A 24,483-nucleotide genomic window follows, 5' to 3' on the forward strand; every position below is an offset into this window, starting at 1 on the left:
TCCTTTGTTTCATTTCATTCTCTTCTTTATTTCACTCAAATGAAAAATGCAATAATTATTTTGTAATTATTGCATCATACACCTTGTACACTCACACACCTTTAACTGCGATATTGTTAGTTCTCACTTTGTCGAAAGAATGCTCTAGTTTCTAGTTTTATTTAGGCCAATTTTTAACCAAATAATTCCAGAAAACAAGCTGATGACACCTCATCATTAACCACTTAAATGTTTCATGTGATATAACTATAAAACAGTACCAGTTCTCCTCAGTACACTTGTGCACAGTCTTTAGAGATCAGTTTTCCAGTGGATTCACGTAGTGTTAACTGTTATATCATAACCATGAAATGTTTGAGATTTTGGTAGATTCTTATCTCACATAACACAATATTTTTTGAAGGATAAGGCTGAAATTATTCTGGATTTTCTTATAATCAACAAGTGTAATGAAAAGACCAAAACCAAGCATTTGTTAGTCCATGTTAAACATTAGTCCCCTGTCTGCCATTATCCGGCCCAGATTTTGGTTATCAGACATGGTTTCTATGGAAGTTCTAAATCTATAAAAACAGGTCACAAATATAGATTCAGTTTCAAAAGAAAGGGTCGTTGTTTTTCTTTAACAGCTGGGCATTGCGGTTTTTAGCAGATGTCCCTCATACAGGAGTTTCGGCTTCAGAAATGAGAAATAGTTTTTTTTTGGACAGCAATGGAGATCAATGGCACAGAGGAATTAGATACAGTATATCAAGCTCTGGCTACAAAGATAATCATTAGGATCAATTACTCGTTAGTTTTTAACGTTACCAGACTAATTATTTATAGTTCCTCAACTTTTAATTAGTAAAAAAAAACATTCATTTATATGTTTATACTCATGGTTTTGACTCTACTCAGCTTCCCTTTTATAAATATAGAGTCTGCTGCTCTTTCAGATATTTCATTTTAGATTTTAAAATGGAAAAAAATATCAATCCAACTAATTATGTTACACACTAGTTAGCTAAAGGAAATAACAGCATCATTTAACTAACTAACATCATCCTGCTAGTGTCTAGACTTGTTAAAACACACATGACCCTATCACACAGAGCTCTAGTTCTCTTTGCAGTTGAGTGTGGTAAATAACCGTAACCTAATTTGAAAGATCAGGTGTCCCTTCATGAGAGTTAATAGTGATATTATACATTTTGAAAGTGATAGGGCAGCAGTCAGACAACAACAGCATGCTGTTACACTCTGAAAATCATAAAACAACAAACTTAATATCTTAAATACAGTATTTATAGTATAAGATGCTTACTACCTTATAACACAGACTCATTATAGAAACAAAAGTGTGGAAAGCCCAACAAAAGACACTCAATTTTAAAAACTCAGCACAATGTTGAAACATGTGTTCATTAAAACAAAAAATGACAGACTTGTTCTGTGTTTACAGCTGGATTTCGGTTGCAACACAAAATATTAAAACACAGCAAGAAAAGGAGTTATGTTCCTATATTGACACGTCAAACTGGCTTCACGCAGAAACACAAAGAGTGAAAACGGTGACATTTGGCAGATGTGATGAAAGAGAAGCAGCTTTGAAGAGGATTGCGTTGCTATTAATGCCCAAACCAATATAATATATATATAAATGTACCAATATATAAATGCTCGAACCAGTCCAAATGTGAGTTTACACAAAGGTGTGAAAGCAAACCGGATTGTTATTGTTACTGAAAATAAAATACAAGTTCAAGAGAGCCCATGTTTAACTAAGTAAATATAAATGTATCATCACTTTTTTTTTACGAGATATTTATAACTAGCCATCATCTGCATTTTAACAAGTAAATGTGCAATGTAGGGGAACAATTTAATGCAATACCTTAAGCATTTAAAGATCAATGAAGTAACTCGGATAATGCTGAATGTTTAAGGTCCAAATAGCAAGTAATTTATTTAGTATTATTACTAGTGTTTACCTCTGTAAGAAACTACAAGAACAATTAGCTGTATTTTTATCTGCCAGTAAATACAGTGAGACCTTTCCTTTGGTAGCTGGTGAACGACTTTAGCTAGCTAACATGCTAGTGCTAGTAGCTCCCTAATCTCCCTTCACTGTGCTATGTACTGTGCAACATTAGTTAGCTAGCTTGCTAACCGTCACATTAGCTCAGTCACGAATTAAAAACCTCTCTCATTTTATATAAGAGAGGTGTTTGGACCATATAAAAACATGTCACATATATCTTGCGTGTCTGTAGACTCCGACAGAGGAGAATTAAAGAAGTATAGTGTATGATTTTCCTATTTAGCTTAGCACTGACTGCTTTTGTTCAACTGCACACATTTGCATTTACAAGTTGAAATTGCAATGAAAGATTTGTGCAGATCAGCGTTGCCAGATGGGAAATGTTGAAGTATCATACCAGAAGCCTAAAATTATCATATTTTTAAGGGAAATGATCGTACGCGACCAGAGTAGTCTCTGTGTTGAGATTCCGAAGTGATTTAGTGTCCAGAAACGATCCTTTTCAAGGCACAGGGCTCTTATTTTGAAACATCAGACAGGAAGGACCTAACTTGAGAAAATATGCGTAAATACAGTCGTAGGTGTCCACATTCACGTTCATCTTCACATGCATGATTTGCTGAAGAGACTTCACGTGAGAAGAGATGCATAAACACAGACGTAATCGATTACAACTGATAATACTACGTGTCACAAAATTATCAAATTATCGCACACCGTTGATTATTGATCGTACAGAGGGCAAGATTATCATACAAATACAATAATTAGCGTATATCTGGCAAAACTGGTGCAGATTAACTTTGTCTTGTGAGGAAATCCACTGATCACTGTGATTATATTGAAATTATTGATTGATAGTGTGAAATGTTATTGTTTATAATGCTGGTGTGACTGAGGCTGTGTCTGAAATCACTACCTCATCCACTACTCCATATATATTAGGCACTCAATTACAGCTGCAGTATACGCTACTAATATTACCTTTCTCTTTGCATTGTATAAGGGCACTATTTAGTGGAAATATTAAAATAAAAAGAGTGTACCATATATGATATAAGGAGTGATTTAGGACACTGGGCCTTTAAGGTGCAGAAGCAACTCAGCAAGGTGAAGCTGTAAACTTTACTGGAGATGGTTGCATGTGGGATGTTACCATCAAACTCAAAGCACAGGTAGTTAGCTGACTTAAAGCAGGAGTACCTTTGCTGCAAGTGAAACGTTTCCTCCCTTTGGAGACTCCACTACCCAGCAAACACCTGGGGTGTGAGCGGTGGTGGCAGGTTGTCATTTTCCATGTTGTTGGCATCGATGGCAGAGACTGTGCGAGGCAGAATCTCCAGAGGGTATTTCTCCAGGATGCCGTTCACCTCCCGTTGCACGGTCTCGGGCCAGGCAATGAGGTCGGCCTGCAGGCTCTGAGCGGCCTCCATCAGCCTCTCCTGCTTGCTGCTGAGGCCCGACAGCAGCTCCAGATTGTGATTGAGCTGAGCCAGGGCGGGGTTGGTGGCGGTCACGTCAGGTGCCGAACCAGCGTGGCGCCAGTCGCCATCTGAGGTGCTGAATCGCGGTGAAGCTTGGCCTGACATGTAGCGCTCAAATTCCTCCGGGGAGAGGTTTAGAGACTGAGCGTCCAACTTCTCGATGAAGGCCGTAGCACAGCACTAAAATAAAAAGACCAACGGAAAATAATGGTAATGAAACAGCTAGCGTAGCTCTGTCAGAGTAATGGATTTGTCGGCTTGTCTGTAAAATGTCAAATAAGTAAAAATAATAATTTCCCGAAAACTGAGATTATGTATTCAAATAGCTTGTGTCTATCACCAAACTGTCCAAAAATATTCAGTCAACAATAAGACTAAGAAAACAGAAAATCATCACAATTAACAAGCTTTAACCTGCAAAGTTATGTAATATTTAACAATTAAAATTTTCCCCACTAAAATTGTTTAAACTTTGGTAAAATATTTATTTTATGCTGATGACGCGAGTATCTCTCATCAGATTTTCTGTCACCAGCTACAGGTACTATAAATGATATTAATAGATTAAAATTTTACAGATGATGCTAAACTATAGTAGCACAATAGGAACTTATACAGCACCACTGTGAAACGAGAGGCCTCCAGCTCAAACTGGCTCTGACAAGAACTGAAGTAAAGAGGAGAAAAGAAAAACTGACCAAGTTGGTGAAGTAGTATCCATCCTCTCCGCTCATCAGCCTGCTGGGGTTACAGAAGCGAGTGATGTACTGGATGTTGGACTGAAGTCGCGGAGGGTTCGCCTTGAGCACGATGTAAATGAGCGCAGGGAGAAAGTCATCAGCGGAGGCCGGCTCATTCTTGGTGATCCTAATGGCACTGAAGATGTGTTTACTGCAGCGTGTGATGCACGAAAGTTTGTCCCGAGGAACCCTCTTCGAGTCCATCTCGATGATATCTGCAAAAGTCAGCGATAAATACACGCAGTATAAGTCAGAGGGAGGATAGATTTATGTATCTTCAGGTGGTTTAAAAAAAAAATTTCTAGAGCTGAAACTATTAGACCTTGGTATTAACGTCTGTCCTGAGTGATCCGATCACTCACAAGTGACAGATCTAAGTACAGGTCTGAACTCACCCAAATACATCCTGAGATCAGATCACTCAGACCACATTCAGAGGTGGTCTGTGACGCATATGGCCACATTCTTTCAGCTGTGTCAACAGGTCCACATATGATATGTACATGTGGTAAAAGTATAAATTTGACTGACATTCAGGCATACTCTCTGACCTGTTATTGCGTTGACCACATTCTCAGAGACCTCAGGGATTTCTTCATCAAAGGACACACAGAGCATCTCTATGGTCACCCAGTGTAAAGCCCTGCAAAGGAACAACATAATGTTCATTGGAGCGCTCCTGAAGCTGTTTTGGGGGAATACGACATAACCATACACATTTGTCACTAAAGTAAAACTCTCAAAAGAAATGTATCCAGTCTGAATATGTGTGGATTGTTCCACTTCCTTTTATTAATACTGTATTATAATCATGGAAACAAGTGCCCACCTTATCCTTTTCTGTGTGGCCAGATCCTTCTTCTCGTCATCAGTGGTTTCTGGACAGAACACGCTCTTATACAGTCGAGTCATTATGTACTTTTCCACTTGGTCCATCACCTGCTCCACAGAATCTGAAGAGCCTGGTGAACAACACATAAATCAGACCACAGTCACATTTTTAACACCCGAGTGGAAAATCCTGCCTATGCTGCCACCTAGTGGGCACGACACACTGTGTCAACACAGTATGTGGTAGAGTACAACAGAAGAGCCTGAATTAAGAGGTGGGATCAGTTTGGTCTGGTTCTCTTTCGGTAATCTAACCTCACAATGCTGGTTATCATCTGGCTATGTTCATCAATCCAGTTAGGAGCAAAAGTGAGGTACAATGTGTATTATATTACAATATAAACCTACAATGTGAGGCTGTGGAACTAATAGCCAAATATGAAATTTGTCAATGTTTTCTAAACATAATTGTTGAGTGTCTCGTCAAACCTTTAAAGTGACCCATCAAGCGGTCAGCCAAGTTCTGGTAGAAATCCTGAACGCACTCTGAAAGTTCATCAGCACCGAGATCCTGTCAAGAGAAGAAGTTAGAAGTTTTTGGAAAACCCTTTTTAACCTAAGGAAATTTCTTAAGATCAATTTCTATGATCATCTTAACTTAAAGGTGATTTTGGGGAAATGAGGCCCAGGTCATGAAAAACAATTAACAGTTAATTATCATGCTACTAGATTTCAAGTCACTGAACACAACAAACCTTCTTGCTCGACATGTTGACTATGAAGGCTCGACACTGCTTATGGATCTCCCTGCCGGGCTTCTGGAGATTCTTCAAAAAGTCCACAAAGTCCTTGGACACTTGGTCTGTATCGAAGCTGGCTTGGCGGCTAATCGACGGGCTGGGCGATTTGCCCTCTTGCGCTTCTGAGGAGGAGAAACCACAGTCTATGTTAGACCCCACTAACTCCTTGTCACTTAAATAACTCAAATAACTTAGACAGAAAGCGAGTCGTGAATCTTCTGAATAATTCTCAGTAAAACAAATTAGTAACACCATGCTGTAACGTTATACCTTTCTTAGAAGCGGTGCGTGATGAAGGGCTGAAGAACTTCTTAACGGTGGTCACTTTTCGAGTCTTCTCATTGGTTTTCTTCTCCTCAAACTTGGAAAAGGGACCTAGGGAGACGTGTCCTGGGTGTGGTGGTGTGGACTGGGCGAGGGGCTGGGACTGCGCTCCCTGACTGCTGGCATACGCTGCCTCCTCCTCCCGTTGCAACCTAGGATCAAAACAAATTAATGGAGAATATTTCAGTAATCAATTTTACACACCCAAACTGGCAAATGATGTTATTGTATCTGCATATAAATTGTTTTAAAAAATGTGCTGTTTTTTGCAAATCAAGCTTTTCATTAATTCAATCTTAAACGAAGCTGATACATTAAAAAAGAGGCAAGCCTTTATTTTCATCAGCATATGTTTCGGTTACAAGCCGTTCATGGTGAGGCAACTGTAAATTGTTAACATTGGGTAGAGAAGGTGCAGCCAAGTAAGACTCTTACTTTTCTGCCAGGGCCCAGTCGTCCTGGATCTGTTTCTGCCGTACCCGCTGATACTCCTCCCTCCAGCACTTGGAGCACAGACCCTGCCATGCTGTGTTGCCGTAGAAACCGCATCCTTTTTTGCACAGCAGGTCTGATTGGTCCACATGTATCCCCCGCCGCTCTGTCCTCTGACTCATGATGCCGTACGATCTGGAATTAAAATATCAGCATCTGATTTATAAGTGTATTTGTATGCGCTGCTGAACAGACTGATCTTGATACTGCTGCCTGCTGATGCTCTCAGATTATTACACTGTGTTTAATACTCAAATCTCACAGTTTACCACGATTTATCATCAGTTTAGTCAATTTCCAAAACAGGCCTTTCCTGTAATGCATGTTTTTCATTATGGGGTGAGTGTGTGAGCAAATTTCTTCCTTCATTAATATTTAGACAGATCTGAACATCTTCCTTCCTCTCTATATTTTACCTTCGTGTCTTCTATGTTTTGTCATAGTCATAAATTATTGATTATAAATTACTTCTCAGCAGTAAAGTCTTTGCTTGAAATGTTCTGTTTATGATCTTTCAATGTTAAAGTCAGACTCAGTGTTGGAGAAATATTTTTATATTAACTTTGCATGTTCTGCCTGTGGGTTTTTTCCTGGTACTCCAGCTTCCTCCTACAGTCCAAGGACATTGAGATTAGATTTACTGAAGACTTTAAAAGGTTCTTAGGTGTGAATGTGAGTGTGAATGGTTGTCTCTATATGTTGGCTCTTGTACATCCTGGTGACCTGTGCAGGATGTACACCGCCTCTCACCCACTGTCAGCTGGGATGGACTCCAACTCCCTGTGCTAACCCAAGTAGGATAAGTGGTATTTAAAATGGAGGGATTGCTTTTTATATTAACAATAACAACATGTGACAAAGTGAATATTGTACTTCCGTTTTTTCATTCATTGATAAAGACAAAATGGAAGCAAATTGATATAATACAACTTTACTCACTAAATCGTTAAAATCTATTTTTCGAGTCCCACTTCAAGACAAGCTGCACGCTGGGTATGGAGGATCTGAATCAGACGGTAAAGTAATATGCAACTAATCTAATAATGTAGACCCAAACGATTTGGAGTAACTTTGGGGGGAGCGATACAGATAATCACTGATGCTCTACTGTGTGTTCTGATCGTGGGGATGGTGACAGCAACATCTCTCCAGTAGAGATCGTGTCTCATTAGTCCATCGTGAGTCCTCCTGTCCCGCACAGGGACAAACCCATGATGATCCCCGAGGTTCTCCTTTATTGTCCCTTTAATATGTCGACAGCCTGTAGCTCTGATAGCTAAAAACGACGTAGCCGTGTTTTACGCAACGATAACAGGGAGGTCATCCACCAAGAACATCGCGCTAAGTGTCTGATTGCATATGTTTCACATGTCATGTATCTGTTGTGTTTTTCTCCTCACCTGCTCTGTTGTCTCCGATCTGATCTGAAACAGGAAGCAGGAACCTCCAATGCGTGCTGACCACCAATCAGGCGAGGTCACGCCACTGACGTCATCGAGACAACAACGCGACAGCCTGGTGGTTTCATTTGTTTATTTGTTTATTTCTTATTCAGTTTGTGATATCTGAGTTTTTTTGTTTTCTCCAATGAGTTTTGATTAAAGGGATAAAACATATCCGCGAGAGAGTCTATTTACTTTAGGATCGAGGGCTACATGTCAAGGTGTGGTCAATGACGTCACGCTGGGTGCAACCTGCAGAGCGAGGGTCACAGAGTCCCGCCAAGTGAGTTCGGAGAAATATTACTGATAAACAGATAATCTATCTATCTATCTATCTATCTATCTATCTATCTATCTATCTATCTATCTATCTATCTATCTATCTATCTATTTCTTTGTTTGTCTGTCTATTTGTCTGTCTGTCTTTTTTATCATCATAGTACATAGTTCTCTATCATATTCATAAGCTACAGCACAGAAGAACACTGCTTTATATATATATATATATATATATATATATATATCGTTTCTAATACAATAAGATAAGTAATTGAAATTATGTAATTGTAATACAATGTTTTGCTACTACTATTAAAGTAATAATATTATGATGTAAAATTCAGTACAAGAAGTGTGTTATTTAAAGTGCTGTTTTCAATGTAAAAGTAAATTGGGTATTTACACTGTTGAACATAGTCACATTGATTCTCACTCCATTCCAACAGTCTTCAGCGTTACTCCTGGACATCACATATTATTGACTAATTCCTGGTCTCATATCAGATTTACTGAAAAGGGAGTTTGCTGCAGGGCCAGCAGAGTAGATGTGTCCTTCACAGTGCATTGACTGCTTGCTTATTGACATTAAGGTTAATGTTCAGAGGTTGTGTCTGAGTCTAAAATACCGATTTGATTACAAAAAGTGCCGAAACAGCAGGGCCAGAGAAGTTAGATCAATGTTTGAAAGATTGTTTAGTGAAAATAAAGGCCATTTAGTTCATTTATGATATTTTTACAAGATCTGGGACCAGTAAAGACAAATACTTTAAAGACAGAATGGGGAAAAGAACTGGGTTTTGAAATAATGGAAGACATTTAAAATAAAAGTTTATATTATGTTAATAAATATTCCATCAATGCCAGACACTGTTTGATACAGGTTAAAAATGTACATAGATTACATTACTCTAAAGTAAAGTTGCATACAAATTTCAACAAGTATCCCCAATGTGTGATAAATGTAGCCAAGCAGAAGCAGATTTACTTCACAGCTATGTCTGAGTGAAAAACAACTTCTTCTGTCCTATGGCCTTCTCTGTGCAAAGAAGATTATTCTCCAACGGAAGACGGATGTACCCACTTTCGAACATTGGATAACAACTCTGACTGATACCCTGCACTTGGAAAAACTGTTGTTTTACAGAGAGGAAGGTAAACAAACAGACTTTGCAATCAAAAGTCCATTGGATACATCTCTCTGAGACTTGAAGTTAAGCAGCCTAGTAGTGACATGATGAAGAAGGATTCTCCACAACCTGGCAACCAAAAAAGCTGTTATTAAATAATTTAAGCCATTATTAAAATCAATCCTTTATACTAGTACAAAATAGACCTGTTGAAAACTGCAGTACATGTAGTCTCACTGCCACTGGCTTTGTCCCAGCATGAAATTAGGTTGATGCTCCTGTAACTACTAGAAACTAGCCTTTTATAATTTTAGCTAATGTGCATTTGTATTCATGTGCATGAGTCCTTCACTGGACTGCTGGTCATGCTGATAACACCAATCTGACTGGGGTAAGTAAACACACAAACTCACGGACAGACAGATAACACATGCCAACGCACACTGGTTAGACGAAAGCCATGATCCTGACGGGTCGCAGTTTGTGTCTTCCTTCTCCAGGCACTGTTCAGGAACTGTTTTTTGTGGCTCGAGATGCCAGCATCGTTCCTGATATCTCCTTGGACCCGGTCCTCACCACCTTCTTGTCACTAGACTCCTCTGCAGCGCTGCAGCATCAACATGCCTTCCTACAGCGGAGCATGAGCAGGGAGCAGCAGACTCAATTCAGCCTGAGCCTGACCAGAGAGCTGGGAGGCAGCAGCAGGGTCACCTATGGAGGAGTTGGGGTTGTTGCTCTGGCTCTGTCTTTGCTTTTTGACCAGATTGCTCAACAAGTTGGTGAAACCTTTTTTGTTTTGTCTAGCTTGTATGTCATTATTGAATACTGGTCTAAAAGCATGCAACTTTGTGAAATCCGCCAAAGTTTCTGCTGACTTTGGTAATCCCATGATTTTTCTTCGAGCACCAATTTCTTTTCTGATATCTCTCCAGGTCCGAACAGACGGATCGACGGAGGGGGACCTGTCAACTCAGAGACCCCAGGCTAAGGATATTTTTGGCATCAGCATCTCTTCAAGAATTGGCAGGATTATCTATAGCTACCTGTGCCTGATCCCTGAGCTTGCTAACAATGAGGAGAAGATTGCTGAGACCACAGAGCTCTATGACAGCTGGCTGAAACTTGAGCTAATTGACCATTATGAGAGGATGACCACTAAGAAGAGGATGAGTTCAGTGTCCATGCAGCAGTGGCTGACAGGAGCTGCATTTCATCTGCACATGAGAATACACCAGGTCAGGAGACCTGAGAAAGGCTCAAGCTAAAATGCATGCTCTTATTATCTGCTCTGTATATGTACCAGGGATAGTGTACTTTTACACAATGACCTTATCAAAATCCAGTGTGTACATTACCCACAATGGCATTCAAACCCTATGTGGCATGTAGCCTCAAGTTGATAGTCTCAAGCAGAAAAAGGTGCATGCTACAAAGGTCTGGAAAGCTAAGTTTTGTCTTAACTCCCCCAGATTTATTTCATTTTTAAACTTGAAGTCTATTGACATCAGTTGAGGCATTTTGTTTCCACATTTGCACACATATTTCCCTTAGAAATTGGTGGAGACCAAATACAGAGCAAAAAGAGAGAGCATATTGGACTGAGATTAATTGGGTTGTCACAATCACAGCTCTAAATGAATGCCATTGTTGCCCTGTAACTTTCAGATGTTTAGATAAGCCACTGTTTGCTAATTACTTTGCCGAATCAACCCAATGTCTGTGTTCACATGTTGTTTACATCAGCCCTGCCCTCACCTTTATTCTTGTCCAACAGGTGCGGCTGCACTCTGTGCCACTAGGATCGGCAGAGTCGCTGCGTCTGTCTTATAAGTCTGGGATAGGTCGCCTGGTTCAGGGCTACACAGCCTATCTACGCAGAAACATCCAGGAAACAGCTCCTGGTTCACAAAAACCCACAATCGGGACAACCGGTCGACCAAGACAAACCAAGACATCCAAAGTAACCAATAAGGCCTGCTCTGGTAATCACCTTTTTAATGTCAGCCAGGTTAGTACAAGTATCTTCACTGATGGATTAAATGAGACGACTGCCACCAATTCAACTGCTGACGGTAGCAGAAACTGTGAAACACATGGATCCACAGAAGAGTTTGGAGTCAGTGTGTCAAAAGGAAGCAATGAAACCACTGTAAGCATGGGAGACATTAAGACACTCACCAATGTGACTGAATATAACAGGGAGGAGGAAGCAGGCATGCTGGGCCTGTTAGTCATTGAGCCAGGAAGGAATGTGAGTCACAACGTGCAGCATCACCCCTGTGAGTCTCCAGCCATACAGCAAGCTTTGGTGACTCGTGTTATAAATGCTCAGGACCTGGAGCAGAACAGAAACGTCTTCCTGTTCCCTGAGAAAGTTCTCCGCAGCTTGTGCAGGCAGAGGAATGACCTTGAGTTCAAGACAAGTTAGACCAGAATAGTGTGCAGTTAAAGTTCCTCAAACTAAACATTGTGCTCTTTTATAGGATACAATCATCTGATTCATCGTTTTAATTCTCATTCATAGCCTGCCTAAAAGTGATTGTCATTCCCCTTTAACTTAGCAAAGATATGAAATTCTTATACTCATAAATTACATTAATGATGGATCTACCTATCATGGCCACAATACAATTCAACAGCAGCCCAAACTACATCCTCCAAAATGACCGTAACAATTACTCAGCACCTTAAATCTTAAACTGAATATTGTATTATATGGAGGTAGAAATTATTTCTACTTCATGTGCTTTCATTCATTGTAATTCTGTCCATACACTGTAAAATATATTAAACTATTTCAACTTAAAACACATGCCCATGCTGCCTGAAATGTAACCAAATTAGTCTTGTTGTACTGCAAAACTCCTTTAACTTGATCGTACAATGGTAAAGTATCAAAGCTAAGAGTAACCTACTAGTTATGCAGTACAATACCTGTCAATGTTGTATTATCATACAACTGAATTATTGTTATTGATGCATGAACATGTAAGCAATTAGATTAAAATCTATATCGTGTTTAAGAAACAACTTCAGTCCAGCTTCCAAGTTTGCTGTGGTGGTGTAATATGATGAGCCTTCTGTACAGAGCGGATCAGACAGTAGACTGACCCAGAGTGAAAGACAGAGGAACAGTTATTCTGTGGGGAGATGGATCAGACTGTAAGCAAATGTAGACATGATGAAACGGTACAGACGCTGTGAATAACAATTACAGAGCTTCAAGATTCATCCAAAGGCGGGAAGCGGCTCTTACGGTCAGGGGCACTGTAAGGCGCGAGGAGTTCATGATGAAACACAAATCCAGATGTAACACAAACAGGACATCAGACAGTATGTAAAGAGACCGGAAGGTGGCATCAGGTTAAAAAATAGCGCAAAATGGAAATACTTTAGTAAAGCATGAGTAATTCAAGCCATTTCTATCAACTGTTCAGACGATTTTGTTAAAAACAGTCCAAAAACAAGCACATAAGATAGATTTGTTTATCAGAACTTCAGAGAGCAATTTGTATTGGACGCAAATTCATCACAAGCAAGTTCAAGTTATATCATTAAGAGAGCAGACCAGATATACTAAGGATAATAAATTGTTGATATTTATATTTATATTTATATTATTAGTAGTAGTGGTACTGTGTAATGATTCGATTTTCCAATAACGACTCCACACTGGTTGGGGGCGCTAAAGCACCAAGAGAACACCACGAAGAAGAACCCCCCCCCCCCCCCCCCCCCCCCCCCCCCCTAACGCTGCTGACGACGTGCTGCTGCCTCAGTCGCCACTTCCGTACACTACTATGAGCAGGACGGGCAGCACAGACCGCTGTTAATCATCAACTTCTGGCCATTTGAACCAAACGTGAGTATTTTTATTTATTTATTTACTACTTATTAAAACCACCGTTTAAACCCGGAAGCGTCGAAGAGCTGAGGTCCCCTCCTGCTTGGCTCCGTCGTCTGTTGCGTCGCGCCAAAACAAAGAAGAACTGAAGTGTGGTGGTCGTTGTTTTAAAACATCGCGGAATGGTCAATGGTGAAGAGAAAGCTCCTCCATGAACCGGGTGATGGTTGATGTGGTCCTCAGCGGGCTGACACGGGACTGAACGCGTTTGTGACAATAGCTAGAAATGCTAACGTAAAGGAGTCAGCCTCGTTACCCCATTAACAGAGGGATGTTGTTCGGACAAACAGCCTTAAAAAGTCAAATAAACGACGATGACCGATAAACCTAGTTGCTCGGTTGCTGTTTTACTTCATTTTATCACGTGAAAGTATCCGGATAAGTCTCAGGTACATGGAATGTTATGTTGTCCTTCACCCCTCCCACTTCTTCTTCAAGCGTGAGTAATGTTTCTGTGATGAAACGAAACCTGTCCGAGGAACTGGTGTCATTAGCGGACCTCATGTTTGAAGTGTGGGGAATTACCACCAGGGCGTGTTGTGGTTAGTTATGAGTCGGCCTGGGAGGAAACAAACAAAAGGTTCTATATATAACACATAATAGGTATTCCTCACATTTATAAAATGTCTTGCTGATTGTCAAGTGTTTGTCATGCCGTGCCTATGGAGACGATTTCAAACCTCAACCTTCACTCGGTAGCAAAGAATGTTTTTTAAACTCACAGGAAATTGCAATTTAACATTTATTGTGATAATTATCAATATCAACAGACAATTTTTTATCTTGATATCATTTTTGGCCATATCACCCAGTCCTAGTTATTGCTGGGAGAAACAACACCGACCACACGCCTCCCAAATATTGAGAAAAAATATTAGATACTATTATGATTGAACCTTTAGCCAGATGAATCCCATTGAGATTACAAGATCCGTGTTTGGAGAGAGCAACAATATGACATAATTTAGGATAATTTGAAGGACACGTGAAAGTGAGTTTACCATATCACATTCAGCATCTTAATAAAATAGTGTATATGCTATGAGGTCGTGTGGTGGCAATTTCTGTGAATCAAGCACAAAGTCAAACACTTGTGATTCTGTAAATTTAATCCAGCATCTGCAGATGGACTCACAGTACAATCACCAGAAGGACATGTACAAATGAGCAAAGAACAGAGGGAGATCTGTGTACTTACTAACTCACAGCCCCCTCCCATTGAGTATGTAAAGGTATTTATTACCCTCCTGGTGTGTTAATCATTGTAGGAGACATCCTGCTTTCACATCTCTGAGGACGACCCCAGATATGAGATCCCAACCATATGAGATCCCAACCGCGTGAGAGCAGTTAATGTGGTTTCCAACAGTGGTTGAGAGTGGAGATGGTCTTGGTTGCCTTTGTGCTGTGTTCAAATACAAATCATGACTCTGTGTAATAAAAAAACAAACAGCCAGTTTAATTTCAACGAGACCATTGTGATGCACAGTTGTTAAAATTGGCAAATGGGATATTGCTGCTATAAAACATGATAGCTGCATCTTAACTTTTCATTGCCACACCATGATAATGCCCTGATAGTATCGCAAACTGCTTTGCACTGTTTTGTTGTGTGATGAGTACGTCAATAACAGTTAAAATATGTTTATTACAATGATTCTGGACACAATATGATGTTATCATGTATTATGGTTTCATTTTTTTGCAACTGATTAAAAAAAATACGTAAATGTAAATAATAATTATATGATAAACATATTTGTGACTTCACATTTTTTCTTACAGAATTGGAGAAAATGTCAGATTCAGACTCTGATTCTGATTTTGTTCAATGGGACAATTTCAGACACCGAGCGATAGAGGTGAGTTATTAACTAATAATCAAAATTAATATTTAGTCAGCTTGCAGTTTTTTGTATGTCACCCAAAACTGTCTTTTTCTCTTTTGTACATTCAGAGAAGTGATGTAGTCTTCAGTCCATTAGGTAAGGAACATTTATGTAACATTTATATTGTATCAAATTACTTAATTGCTTAGTTGATCAATTTTGGTGTTTGTGAAAAATGTTGAGTGTTTTGATGAAGTTAAATATTAATTTTGTGATTTTTTTTTTTATCAGACATGACAAGATTTCACTTTATAGTCCAGTAATCAGGTTTTACTTGAATTTTAATATAAAAAAGATATAAATGAATGCCAGGAAATTCCTTCATCTACTATCTTTTACTTGTTGGTAAATAAAGGTATTTAAAAGTACTTAGCCCTTCTCTGGGGTTTCTTTTGCTAGCTGTTGCACAACATGTGACATTGCTTTTAGAATCAAGGTTATAGCTTCTCTATGCGGCTCTTTGCTGGGTGACACCAATTTTCTGTATTTTTTTTTTAGAGCGTGATTTTGATCGATGGGACTTTTTACCTGCCGCTACCAAACAAGAAACTGGACAGCGGATGAAAATTTGTACCCTCTGGCTTCCCATTCTTCTGCAGCGTGAAGAATCCGGCTTTAATGTTTCCTGGGCTATACATATAGGCCTAATTGATGCTCTGTACGTATAATTATGACTGTGATCTGGATACATTTTAGTTGCCAATCAATACAACCAAATGCTCAGTGTTAAGACTAGTGAAGAATTTTTAATTGTCTCCTTATAGGGAAAGTGAAGATATAAGTTTGAAATGCCTGCACAGGATCGAAACAGTGGAAGCAATTCTCAGAGCCTTGGAGAAAGGAAGTGTAAGTACAATAGAATTGTAATAAAAAGCAAAATATGAAATTGCAGTGTGGTTGTTGATGCTTTATCCCCAATAGTTAGCTTCAGGCTAAAGAAGGATTTTATTGGGTGGATCTGTACTTATAGCAGATACTGTTTGTTGTGTTGGTGTTAGTAGCACATTTTCAGAAATTCCATTTTTTGTGCATTTACAACAAACCCAAGAGTTTTTAAAGATGTGTTGGGGAAAGTAGATTTGTGATAGATTCTGCTGACCTGCAGGTATAGTTAGTTGTAAACATTGTCACATGTATTAACAGCAGAGACTTTGTTTTTGTTTTGAGACTTCAGTTTGTGTTTGCCATTTTGCTTAATACTTGGATGAAACGTTTATATATACAGTACACCTGTGAACTTTCAGGTTGTGTCTAGCAGCATTACTTAAATTTCATCACCACATCAGTAAGGATGAAACCCAACTTGCAGAACATTATGTTTGAAACAGAGCACAGAATAGGTATAATATTACTGGTACAAGTTATTTGAAATGGTATAAAACGCACACATTATTTTAGAGAAAAGGAGTAGATTGAAGCGTTGAAAAATGGTTATTAGTATTTTATGATTTTGAAACTTTTGCTTATGTATTAATGCCCTGTTCTCTGTTTCAGTTGAAAAGGAACCAAACAAAGCACATTTTCTGGATAAGCAACATGTTTAACGTGGTAAGTTTGAAAAAAGGCATAGTCTTTATTGAATATGTAAGGGGTTATCAGCTAATATGTGTTAAGGTTCTTCAAACAGTGGCAGAGGCATGGCTTATAAAGTTAATGATGATGTTGATCACCTTTCATGAACATTATGCAGCTCAAAGGGCTTTAAACCAATTTCTAAGTGTATACAAACATTTAAAGAAACAAGTAGGAGTTGTTGCACATTCAATCTTTATTATTCTGTGTTTACACTTTGTTTCCATATAATTTGGCTGAGTGGAAACGTTTCTGATAACAAAAAGGATCGAGCCAAGTACTGAACCTTGTGGAACACCAAAGGGAATAAAGTTGAATGTAAAAAACATCTAATTGGTGCATCGCAAGAAATGTCCAATGTTCACAATCTAAAAAAAATATTTTTGCCAAAAATAATGAAAATACTTTTTCCTCTGTTTGGCATTTTGATTTCTTTGACTTTTTAGAATCAGAGTTCCCCAGAGGTTTTGGAGGATGCGTTAAACTGGTTGGAGCGAACAGGAGAACCGGCTATTCGCAGACGTGTCCTGGATCTCGGCCACCCACGCACATGCTACATGGCCCTGCACCATATCTTCACTGAGTGTACGTCAATCACGCTACAGAACACACAGACTTTTCTGCTACAAAGCAGCTCTGACATCATTACCACAAGACATTTCTAGTAATTCTTCTAAAGGGAAAAACCCAAACATTTGAGCAGTTAATGGATTTAGGATTCTAATTTATTATATAGCCTCTAAAAGCCTTCTAAATGTTCTAGGAGCAGGTTTTCAGATTATTTTTCAAAGGTGAGCTAACACACTCTTCTTTTGCTTTCATTCAGATGCCAACTATATTCAGGCCATGTGTACTAACCTTGAGAGGACAATGAAGTCACTAATGGCTCAACCGCCTGACCAGTTTCTTGAGGTAAGACAATACAAGGATCTACAGACTGTAAAATACATATTTTTGCTATAATATGTTAAGAACAGTAATTAATAGTACCTGTATGTAGTTTGAAAATGAAGATATGGAGTATCTATGGTAATTATGTGGTGTTATTCTCTGCAGATCCCCATTAGCCATTGTACAAACACAGATACTCTGCATGTCCATATATACGCATTTACAGTGTGCTGCCCAGCTTGTTCAAAAGCATAACAAAGAGGAAGGCCCACACAACAACAGATTGGCTCCAGAGTGATACACTCAGCACTTTTAATTAAGCCACAGAGAAAACCATACTTGGTGGGGGATTTTTAATCGACAATCCAAAACCCAAGGACGATTATTTGATTGTCAGAATTGATGGGGGTAGATTTTCTGTCACTTAATTGATTGACTAATGATTGCAGTTGAAACCAATCCATTGGGTTCGATAGGACCTCTCAAAAAACTATTGTTGCATTTTGAATTTGGATAGATCATTATTTTCCGTCTTCCCTCAAGTTATCGATCAAATAAGAAAAGGCAGCCGTAAACGCTACCAAGCCTAAACATTTGTCTGTTTTGCTTTTTCAGAGAAGCGAAGCAATGAAGCAGAAAGGAAACGAGAACTATAAGAAAAGTCAGTATGAAGATGCTGTGCAGTTTTACTCCAAAGCCATCAAATATTAGTAAGTAACATTTTCATATGTTGTTACAATGGGTCTTTATCCCAGAACTTGATTCAGGTCTAAATATGTTTGATAGGGTAGGAATTTTTCCAGGTGGAGAAACCATGTTATTGGTTATACATGTACAATAATACAGTAAAATATAACGACCATGCAATGAATCCCTGTATTTGTTAAGGTGCGTTGTTTCAGTTTTTGTTGACACTTTGTCTATTCAATGTATTTTATTATAAGAATAGAAATAAAGCTCTCCATATAATACAAAAATGATCTGACTGAAATGACAGTAGAGCTGGCTGACACTGTCAACATTTTTATTTTTTTTACTTAAGATTCACCATAAAATGAGTCACTGCAGGGTTTTTTGATTTTATAATTGTTATAAATGGCAAATTTCTGTCCTTTTTTTAAAAACTGAAATGTATTTCTTCTCCATCCAGCCCCGATAACCACATCATTTATGGAAACAGAGCCCAATGCTATATCCGGTGTAAGAAGTATCTGTAAGTACCACTCACACTGGAGCACCATTCATTTGTGTGATTTTCATTCCAGAAGAAGAAGGCAAAGTAACTTTGGCATCATATTTCTGACTACATCACAATGCTCTATAATAACTTGCATTTATTGCATTTGTACATGCACAAGACCAGAGAAAAATGCAACTGTACTGAAAACTGCTATGCATAATAACAATTTTTATGGTGTGCCTCATAAAATAGCAATCCCACATTTTTTCTTGTAAGTAAAGCTAACTGTTTTTAATTACTGTGTTACTAAAGACATGACTTAAATACAGGCAGCAGATAAGCAGATGAATCACACGCCAGAGAAGGCCTGAATTTTGACTTGATTTTAATGGTCGTGGTCATCAAAAGTACAAGTCCTAAGAAATGTTTTAACCCAAACATGAAATTCTGATTTTTACAGAAAGGCAGTTGGTGATGGAAAACGTGCTACACTGATAAATCCACTCTGGGCAAAGGTACTGATCTCTTTCATTATCCAGCTACAGTGAAACAGAGACTGATCCAACATTTATTGCACATAAAGTATTGCTGTCCTAAGTTAAGTGTATTACTCATTCTGATAATTTGTTTGCCCAAGGGGCGACGTAAATTCAGTGTGGTTGACTACGGATCACTTAGTCCTTGGATCTGTGTGGAACACTCATGTAAAATTACATTTACATTTATAACATTAGAAAGAGAACAATTCAAGCCTCAAGTTGACTCCATTGACTTCATCAGGTTCTCTGTATACAATATACAAAAACAAATTTATTCTTAACAATAAAGGATCAATAATCACTAACTCCCACTGAGGTAATTAAATCTACAGCTATAACAGGGTGCACGAAGGTCACTCTCAACGCCAACAGTTTAAAATTTGTATTAATTTATTTCACTGTGAAACTGTGACAGGACAAATGAGAATATGGTGGGTCGCTACAGTCTAAATAATTAAAGTAAAACACTCCTAACTGAAACTCTACAGTAGGGTCTATTTGCTGCTGATTCATGTTTCGAGCAGGATTTATGTGCTCGAAATGTAAACTGTTCTCTATGTTACTTGACTCCACATGTCCTTCATTGCTAAACTTAGATTAGAATTAGAAGTTGATGCATGGGTTTTTCTTGCAGGGTCACTACCGCTACTGTGACGCTTTGTTCTCATTGGGAGAATTCAAACGAGCTATTGAAGCCAACAGCTCAGCCCAGAGTCTGTGTAAGGGTGACCATGAAGGACTCAAAGACTTGGAACAACAACAACTCAAGTTCATCCAAGCAATAAAAGAACTCAAAGGTATTTTCCCTGCATGTATGTTCACAGAAGCACCCATATTCACGTATCTATCTGAAACAGCATGTAAATTAAAAAATAAATTTGCAAAGTGTTATATAGATGAGCAAGAAATCCACGTGTAGTGCACTGTGTTTATTATACAGATTTACAAAGGTGCCCGTTCTTCTCAGTTAAACACAACTCAAAAACAGGAAAATTGCAGGTGGGGAAAAAAGTCGAGAAAAGGGGGGCAATTATTTTAGGTTATTGCATGTTATTGTCATGGAGAGCAGAATAACTAGTTTGTTGCTCAATACTCTTGTTTGCTTCGTTTTCAGGTGGGCGTCCAAACAAGAACAAAAGGTGTGTGTGTGCTCCCTAATACACAATTTACTGCAAACATGATTAATAAACCATGACAAACAAATGGAAGCTCCTTTTGTATTTTGTTGATTTTTCTACAGACCGGACAGCACAAACGGGGCAGAAGCAGCTGTAAAATGTACGAAGCTTGGAACGGCAAAAAGCGTATCTGTACAGACCAAGGTCAGTGACTCTTTATTTCTAATTCAACAGGTAGCAGCCATATTTGACACAATAAAGACAACTTTTATATTAAGTGTGTTTAATTAGTTATGTGATTCTATAAAAAACGAGGTCATCTCATGATGATTGATTGGTCGAACACGAGTATTGTGCTTTGTATGGTAGAGCAGAGTGGGGATTTCCTTATTTCTCCAATTGACCTGAGTCTCCTTTGAAATGTAGATCATAGAATGATCATTCTATCTACATGTCTGGTCCAGGGCAGTGAACCTTCCTGAACCTGTATGGACATTTAATCCACGTTTGATGTAGTTCATTGTCACTAAATAACTTTTGTGTTGACAGGTCTCCGAGGTTAAAATGGACAAACCACCAGGTGAGCTTTACAGTGCGTTATACTTGTCATGTCTCACTTTTATAAACACATGATTAGTTGTTTTTTTTGCAATAGGTGTAAGTATTATATAGTAAGTGTAATATGTGCAAAAAATATACATATTTGTTAGTGCCATTTTTCCCCCCAACATCCATATGTTATTAAGATCTCCCTGGTTTTAAGTGGTGATTTACAGGTCATTTTTAATCAGGTAATTATTGAATGTCTGCAAGTCCCTTTTCAACCTTTTTTAACTGTAAATTTTGTGAAACAGCAAGTTCTGAGTTAAGCTGTATAACCTGGTCCGTGGCTTTCTTCAGTGGTTTTCTTTTAATATTTTCATAGCAGAAACAATTAACCGATAACCCTCTCCTTGTTTAGAAGATGATAGACAATACAATTTGACTTAATGCAGGGCCATGCTTATCTTGTAGTACCTAATAGAGTCTTTACAAATGTGTGGTTTGCGTTAAATGTGCCCTGCCGGGATGATGACCTTCAGGAGGCTGTTATGCATTGTTTACTTGTATTAGGGATTTCTGTGTTAGTTGGTACCCTGTGCTTCAAAAGATGCTCCTGCTTAAGACCCTTAGGTGTCCTGAAACCTCTTTCATCACATGTTCATCAGTTCACTATATTGCTCTCACAGTAACAGTCAAACACTTCATGTTCTCTCCCCAGGGAAAAAAACAGAGATTGCACAGAAGAAGGTCGCTACTAAAGACCCTAAACCCACAAAAAGGTTAGTGAAAGCACAATGCTATAATCAGTGCTTGTATAAAACATGTCCCTGCTTTAAGATCTGCACTGTGATCATAAAAGGAACCACAATTTTCTGGCCACTGCTTAAAATGCGGCTTTGCAGAAAACGTGAACATGTTGAGCGAAGGAAAACTGGAGCTGTTGACAGTCGTGGATTTAACTACATAAATAAATGTGCGCTTATTTTTAGTGTCTGTAGGTAAAACCTAATTCTCTGTTTGTATTTGACTTGAATTTGTTGTCATTCTACTGCCTTTGTTCATTGTGTAGTTAACCTCTTAAGTAATAGCAGCCTGGTAACAGTAACTACAACTAGAACAGTCTGCTTCATTGATAAGATCACACAGTCATGTCAAACCAAGGCTGGCAGCGATGTATCAACAGGACTGAACGGTTCAAACAAGATGTTTTCTACTGCTGCTTTTAACCACACAAAGAATCTGCCACTTTAATCATTTTGTGGAGGACGGTGTGGAGTACAAGTTGACTGTATATCAGACTGTTTCGCTGATTGAAAATACTGTGCTTCCAGTGAGATTTCTTCAAACAGTGGACAAACTAATGTGGGGGTTAAAATGGAGTCAATCACTACAGCAAAGAAGAAATCAAAGAGCAAAAGTAATCCGCCTGCAGCTGAGGTAAGCCTGGAACGCAAACTACAAGGGCACTTAGAGTGTGCATACCTCCGCCTTGGCTTAACTCTACCCTAATTAAACCACATTTAAATTCATTACAAGTTACACACACTCAGTATCAGTCCCCTAAACCTGTTTGATTGTTTTCATCAAGATCCAAGAATTATTCTCTGAGAAATCGAGGAATTCTCACTATTTTAAAGAAAGTGTGGAATCACAAGTGGTGTTTAGTTTTATAAATAGAAGTGCAGCGCAGCATAAAATCTCTTAACAAAGCCTGGAGCATTGACTCACTGTGGCTGCTGTCTCTCACATGCTTTTTAAATGAATGCAGCCAAAGCTTGGTTGTTTATTGTGTTGTTAGCTTCCATTTAACAGCATCACGTAGCTTTTAAAATCATAATGATTGTAACTTTTAAGTTGTAACTGTATAATTGAACGAAATGACCGACCTGCCATGATGTGTGTGCTCTCTTCACAACCAGAAAGTGCCCGATAGTAAAGCAGCTGTGTGTAAAGAGTTGAGGTCTTTGGTGCAGGATGCCCACACCGCTCTGGCCGACCTCCGCAGCCGCAATGCAGAACAGGCCTTCAGCCAGGCACTGGCCATACTGGAAACTAACACACCTAAGGTAATCAAACCACTGATATGTAGCCCAGTGCAGAGGTTGGAGCACTTCATGCTGTTGCACAATTTGCGAGCCAAAATTCCAAACATTACAAGAGCAGATTCAGAGAACCATGTGCAAATGACATGATAATACCATTGAAGATCAATGTCAGCCTACACTGGGCTGGAGACATTGGTGCTGTGGATTCAGGTTTGTCCACAACATCACTGTTTTATATCCAGCTTGGGACCTTCACTACCAGCTTTAAAATACAAGCAAAATATGTCTCAGACATTGTGAAAAACTTGACTGGATTCAATTTTGGCTGTGAACAATCTGCCAATAAAGCCAGGAACCTGTTCTCTTCAGTTGTCCAGTTGTGTATCTACACTTCCAATCATTGTCTCAAATGATGAGTTAGTTTTCCATTACCATGTTGAGGTTTGTTGCTGCTGTCCTCTGAGTGAGCTAAAAACATACAAATGATTGTTTTTCTTTAACTTTCTTAGGAACTTGGACTTTCCACATTGGATGTACTGTTGCTGCTGTATGGCCGCACATCTGCCCTGACAGAAATCGGACAGCCTGAGGTAACTGATAGTTTGACTTGTTAGACCTGAATGGCAGCAGCACACTGCTTCTCCATATACACTGCACTGATGCTAGAGGGTTTTGGTACATTGACGTTGTAGAGCCGGCCCTACCTCATTTGTGTTTGTTATCCATTTAACGCTTTAGAACAGCACCAGTAAAACCAAAAACTAGGGATGTCCCAGGTTCAAGATTCTTTGACCCAGTCCAGTATTAGTACTGTGTATATGTCGCGCTTTTATGTATTCTTGCTGCACAGCTCATTTTCCTACAAAATAATTAACTTAACATCAAGTATGTATGTTGTGTTTTGTTGCTAGACAAATATAATTGAATTGAATCTTTCAGGGGAAAAAATTTGGCTGAAACCAAGATATAAACTCTGTGTTCATGTTTATAGGTTTCTGTGTTTTCCATTTGTTTTTCTTGTGGCCAGTATCATCTTAGCATCTTAATTATATATAATATAAAAAATATAGCAATATGGGAATATCCTGTGCTACTGTCATAACATGTGTGGTTGCTTTGTGAAACACAGGAACTCACAGAAGCACAAAAACTGATGGAGAAGATGAAGTCGTTTGAGGAGCGGACGTTTCAGTGTCTGGTTTTCTATGCCACTGGGAGGGTGTATCTCAAAGAGAACAGGTACAGACATCTCTAGTTGTA

At 38.8% G+C, this 24,483-nt stretch overlaps 3 protein-coding genes across 4 annotated transcripts in view; 2 read left to right on the forward strand and 1 right to left on the reverse strand.

Moving 5' to 3' along the window:
- rabgef1 (RAB guanine nucleotide exchange factor (GEF) 1) lies at nucleotides 1-23,197 on the reverse strand. Of its 2 annotated transcripts, none has more exons than XM_034606447.1 (9): nucleotides 8,095-8,226; nucleotides 6,638-6,829; nucleotides 6,149-6,354; nucleotides 5,834-6,000; nucleotides 5,568-5,649; nucleotides 5,077-5,209; nucleotides 4,799-4,890; nucleotides 4,206-4,462; nucleotides 1-3,687 (listed from the first exon to the last, which is right to left on the reverse strand). In XM_034606447.1, the coding sequence occupies exons 2-9, from the start codon at nucleotides 6,814-6,816 to the stop codon at nucleotides 3,268-3,270; spliced, it is 1,536 nt and encodes a 511-aa protein (XP_034462338.1). In that variant the 5' UTR covers nucleotides 6,817-6,829; nucleotides 8,095-8,226; the 3' UTR covers nucleotides 1-3,267. The 2 variants fall into 2 exon arrangements, with proteins under 2 accessions (XP_034462338.1, XP_034462339.1); XM_034606448.1 differs by lacking the exon at nucleotides 8,095-8,226 and adding an exon at nucleotides 23,065-23,197 and having other exon boundaries at nucleotides 2,632-3,687.
- On the forward strand, nucleotides 9,960-12,277 carry LOC117774209. The gene is made up of 4 exons (XM_034606450.1): nucleotides 9,960-10,317; nucleotides 10,475-10,777; nucleotides 11,317-12,087; nucleotides 12,231-12,277. The coding sequence occupies exons 1-3, from the start codon at nucleotides 10,003-10,005 to the stop codon at nucleotides 11,968-11,970; spliced, it is 1,272 nt and encodes a 423-aa protein (XP_034462341.1). The 5' UTR covers nucleotides 9,960-10,002; the 3' UTR covers nucleotides 11,971-12,087; nucleotides 12,231-12,277.
- ttc3 (tetratricopeptide repeat domain 3) overlaps nucleotides 13,293-24,483 on the forward strand; it is a 22,032-nt gene continuing 10,841 nt past the window's right edge. The window contains exons 1-20 of the mRNA XM_034606439.1: nucleotides 13,293-13,404; nucleotides 15,232-15,308; nucleotides 15,404-15,431; nucleotides 15,834-15,993; nucleotides 16,100-16,181; nucleotides 16,830-16,883; nucleotides 17,354-17,492; nucleotides 17,734-17,819; nucleotides 18,414-18,508; nucleotides 18,949-19,011; nucleotides 19,439-19,493; nucleotides 20,152-20,314; nucleotides 20,632-20,656; nucleotides 20,758-20,839; nucleotides 21,185-21,215; nucleotides 21,897-21,957; nucleotides 22,510-22,615; nucleotides 23,098-23,244; nucleotides 23,733-23,813; nucleotides 24,353-24,462. Coding sequence (XP_034462330.1) covers nucleotides 15,243-15,308; nucleotides 15,404-15,431; nucleotides 15,834-15,993; nucleotides 16,100-16,181; nucleotides 16,830-16,883; nucleotides 17,354-17,492; nucleotides 17,734-17,819; nucleotides 18,414-18,508; nucleotides 18,949-19,011; nucleotides 19,439-19,493; nucleotides 20,152-20,314; nucleotides 20,632-20,656; nucleotides 20,758-20,839; nucleotides 21,185-21,215; nucleotides 21,897-21,957; nucleotides 22,510-22,615; nucleotides 23,098-23,244; nucleotides 23,733-23,813; nucleotides 24,353-24,462 — 1,634 coding nt within the window. The 5' untranslated portion in view covers nucleotides 13,293-13,404; nucleotides 15,232-15,242. The remainder of the gene's footprint in view (nucleotides 13,405-15,231; nucleotides 15,309-15,403; nucleotides 15,432-15,833; nucleotides 15,994-16,099; nucleotides 16,182-16,829; nucleotides 16,884-17,353; nucleotides 17,493-17,733; nucleotides 17,820-18,413; nucleotides 18,509-18,948; nucleotides 19,012-19,438; nucleotides 19,494-20,151; nucleotides 20,315-20,631; nucleotides 20,657-20,757; nucleotides 20,840-21,184; nucleotides 21,216-21,896; nucleotides 21,958-22,509; nucleotides 22,616-23,097; nucleotides 23,245-23,732; nucleotides 23,814-24,352; nucleotides 24,463-24,483) is intronic.

This window comes from Hippoglossus hippoglossus, chromosome 14 (genome assembly GCF_009819705.1).
Source record: "Hippoglossus hippoglossus isolate fHipHip1 chromosome 14, fHipHip1.pri, whole genome shotgun sequence".
NCBI lineage: Eukaryota > Metazoa > Chordata > Actinopteri > Pleuronectiformes > Pleuronectidae > Hippoglossus > Hippoglossus hippoglossus.

Bases quoted from the DNA above. Each gene is read 5' to 3' on its own strand.
- rabgef1 (XM_034606447.1), bottom strand. From the start codon at position 6,816: ATGAGTCAGAGGACAGAGCGGCGGGGGATACATGTGGACCAATCAGAC. The intron at 5,650-5,833 runs GTTTGTTGTGTT...TTCTCTTGACAG, and splicing joins TCAACATGTCGAGCAAGAAG to GATCTCGGTGCTGATGAACT. The intron at 4,463-4,798 runs GTCAGAGAGTAT...TGACTTTTGCAG, and splicing joins TGTGGTCAACGCAATAACAG to ATATCATCGAGATGGACTCG.
- LOC117774209 (XM_034606450.1), top strand. From the start codon at position 10,003: ATGATCCTGACGGGTCGCAGTTTGTGTCTTCCTTCTCCAGGCACTGTT. The intron at 10,318-10,474 runs GTTGGTGAAACC...ATATCTCTCCAG, and splicing joins TTGACCAGATTGCTCAACAA to GTCCGAACAGACGGATCGAC. The intron at 10,778-11,316 runs GTCAGGAGACCT...CTTGTCCAACAG, and splicing joins TGCACATGAGAATACACCAG to GTGCGGCTGCACTCTGTGCC.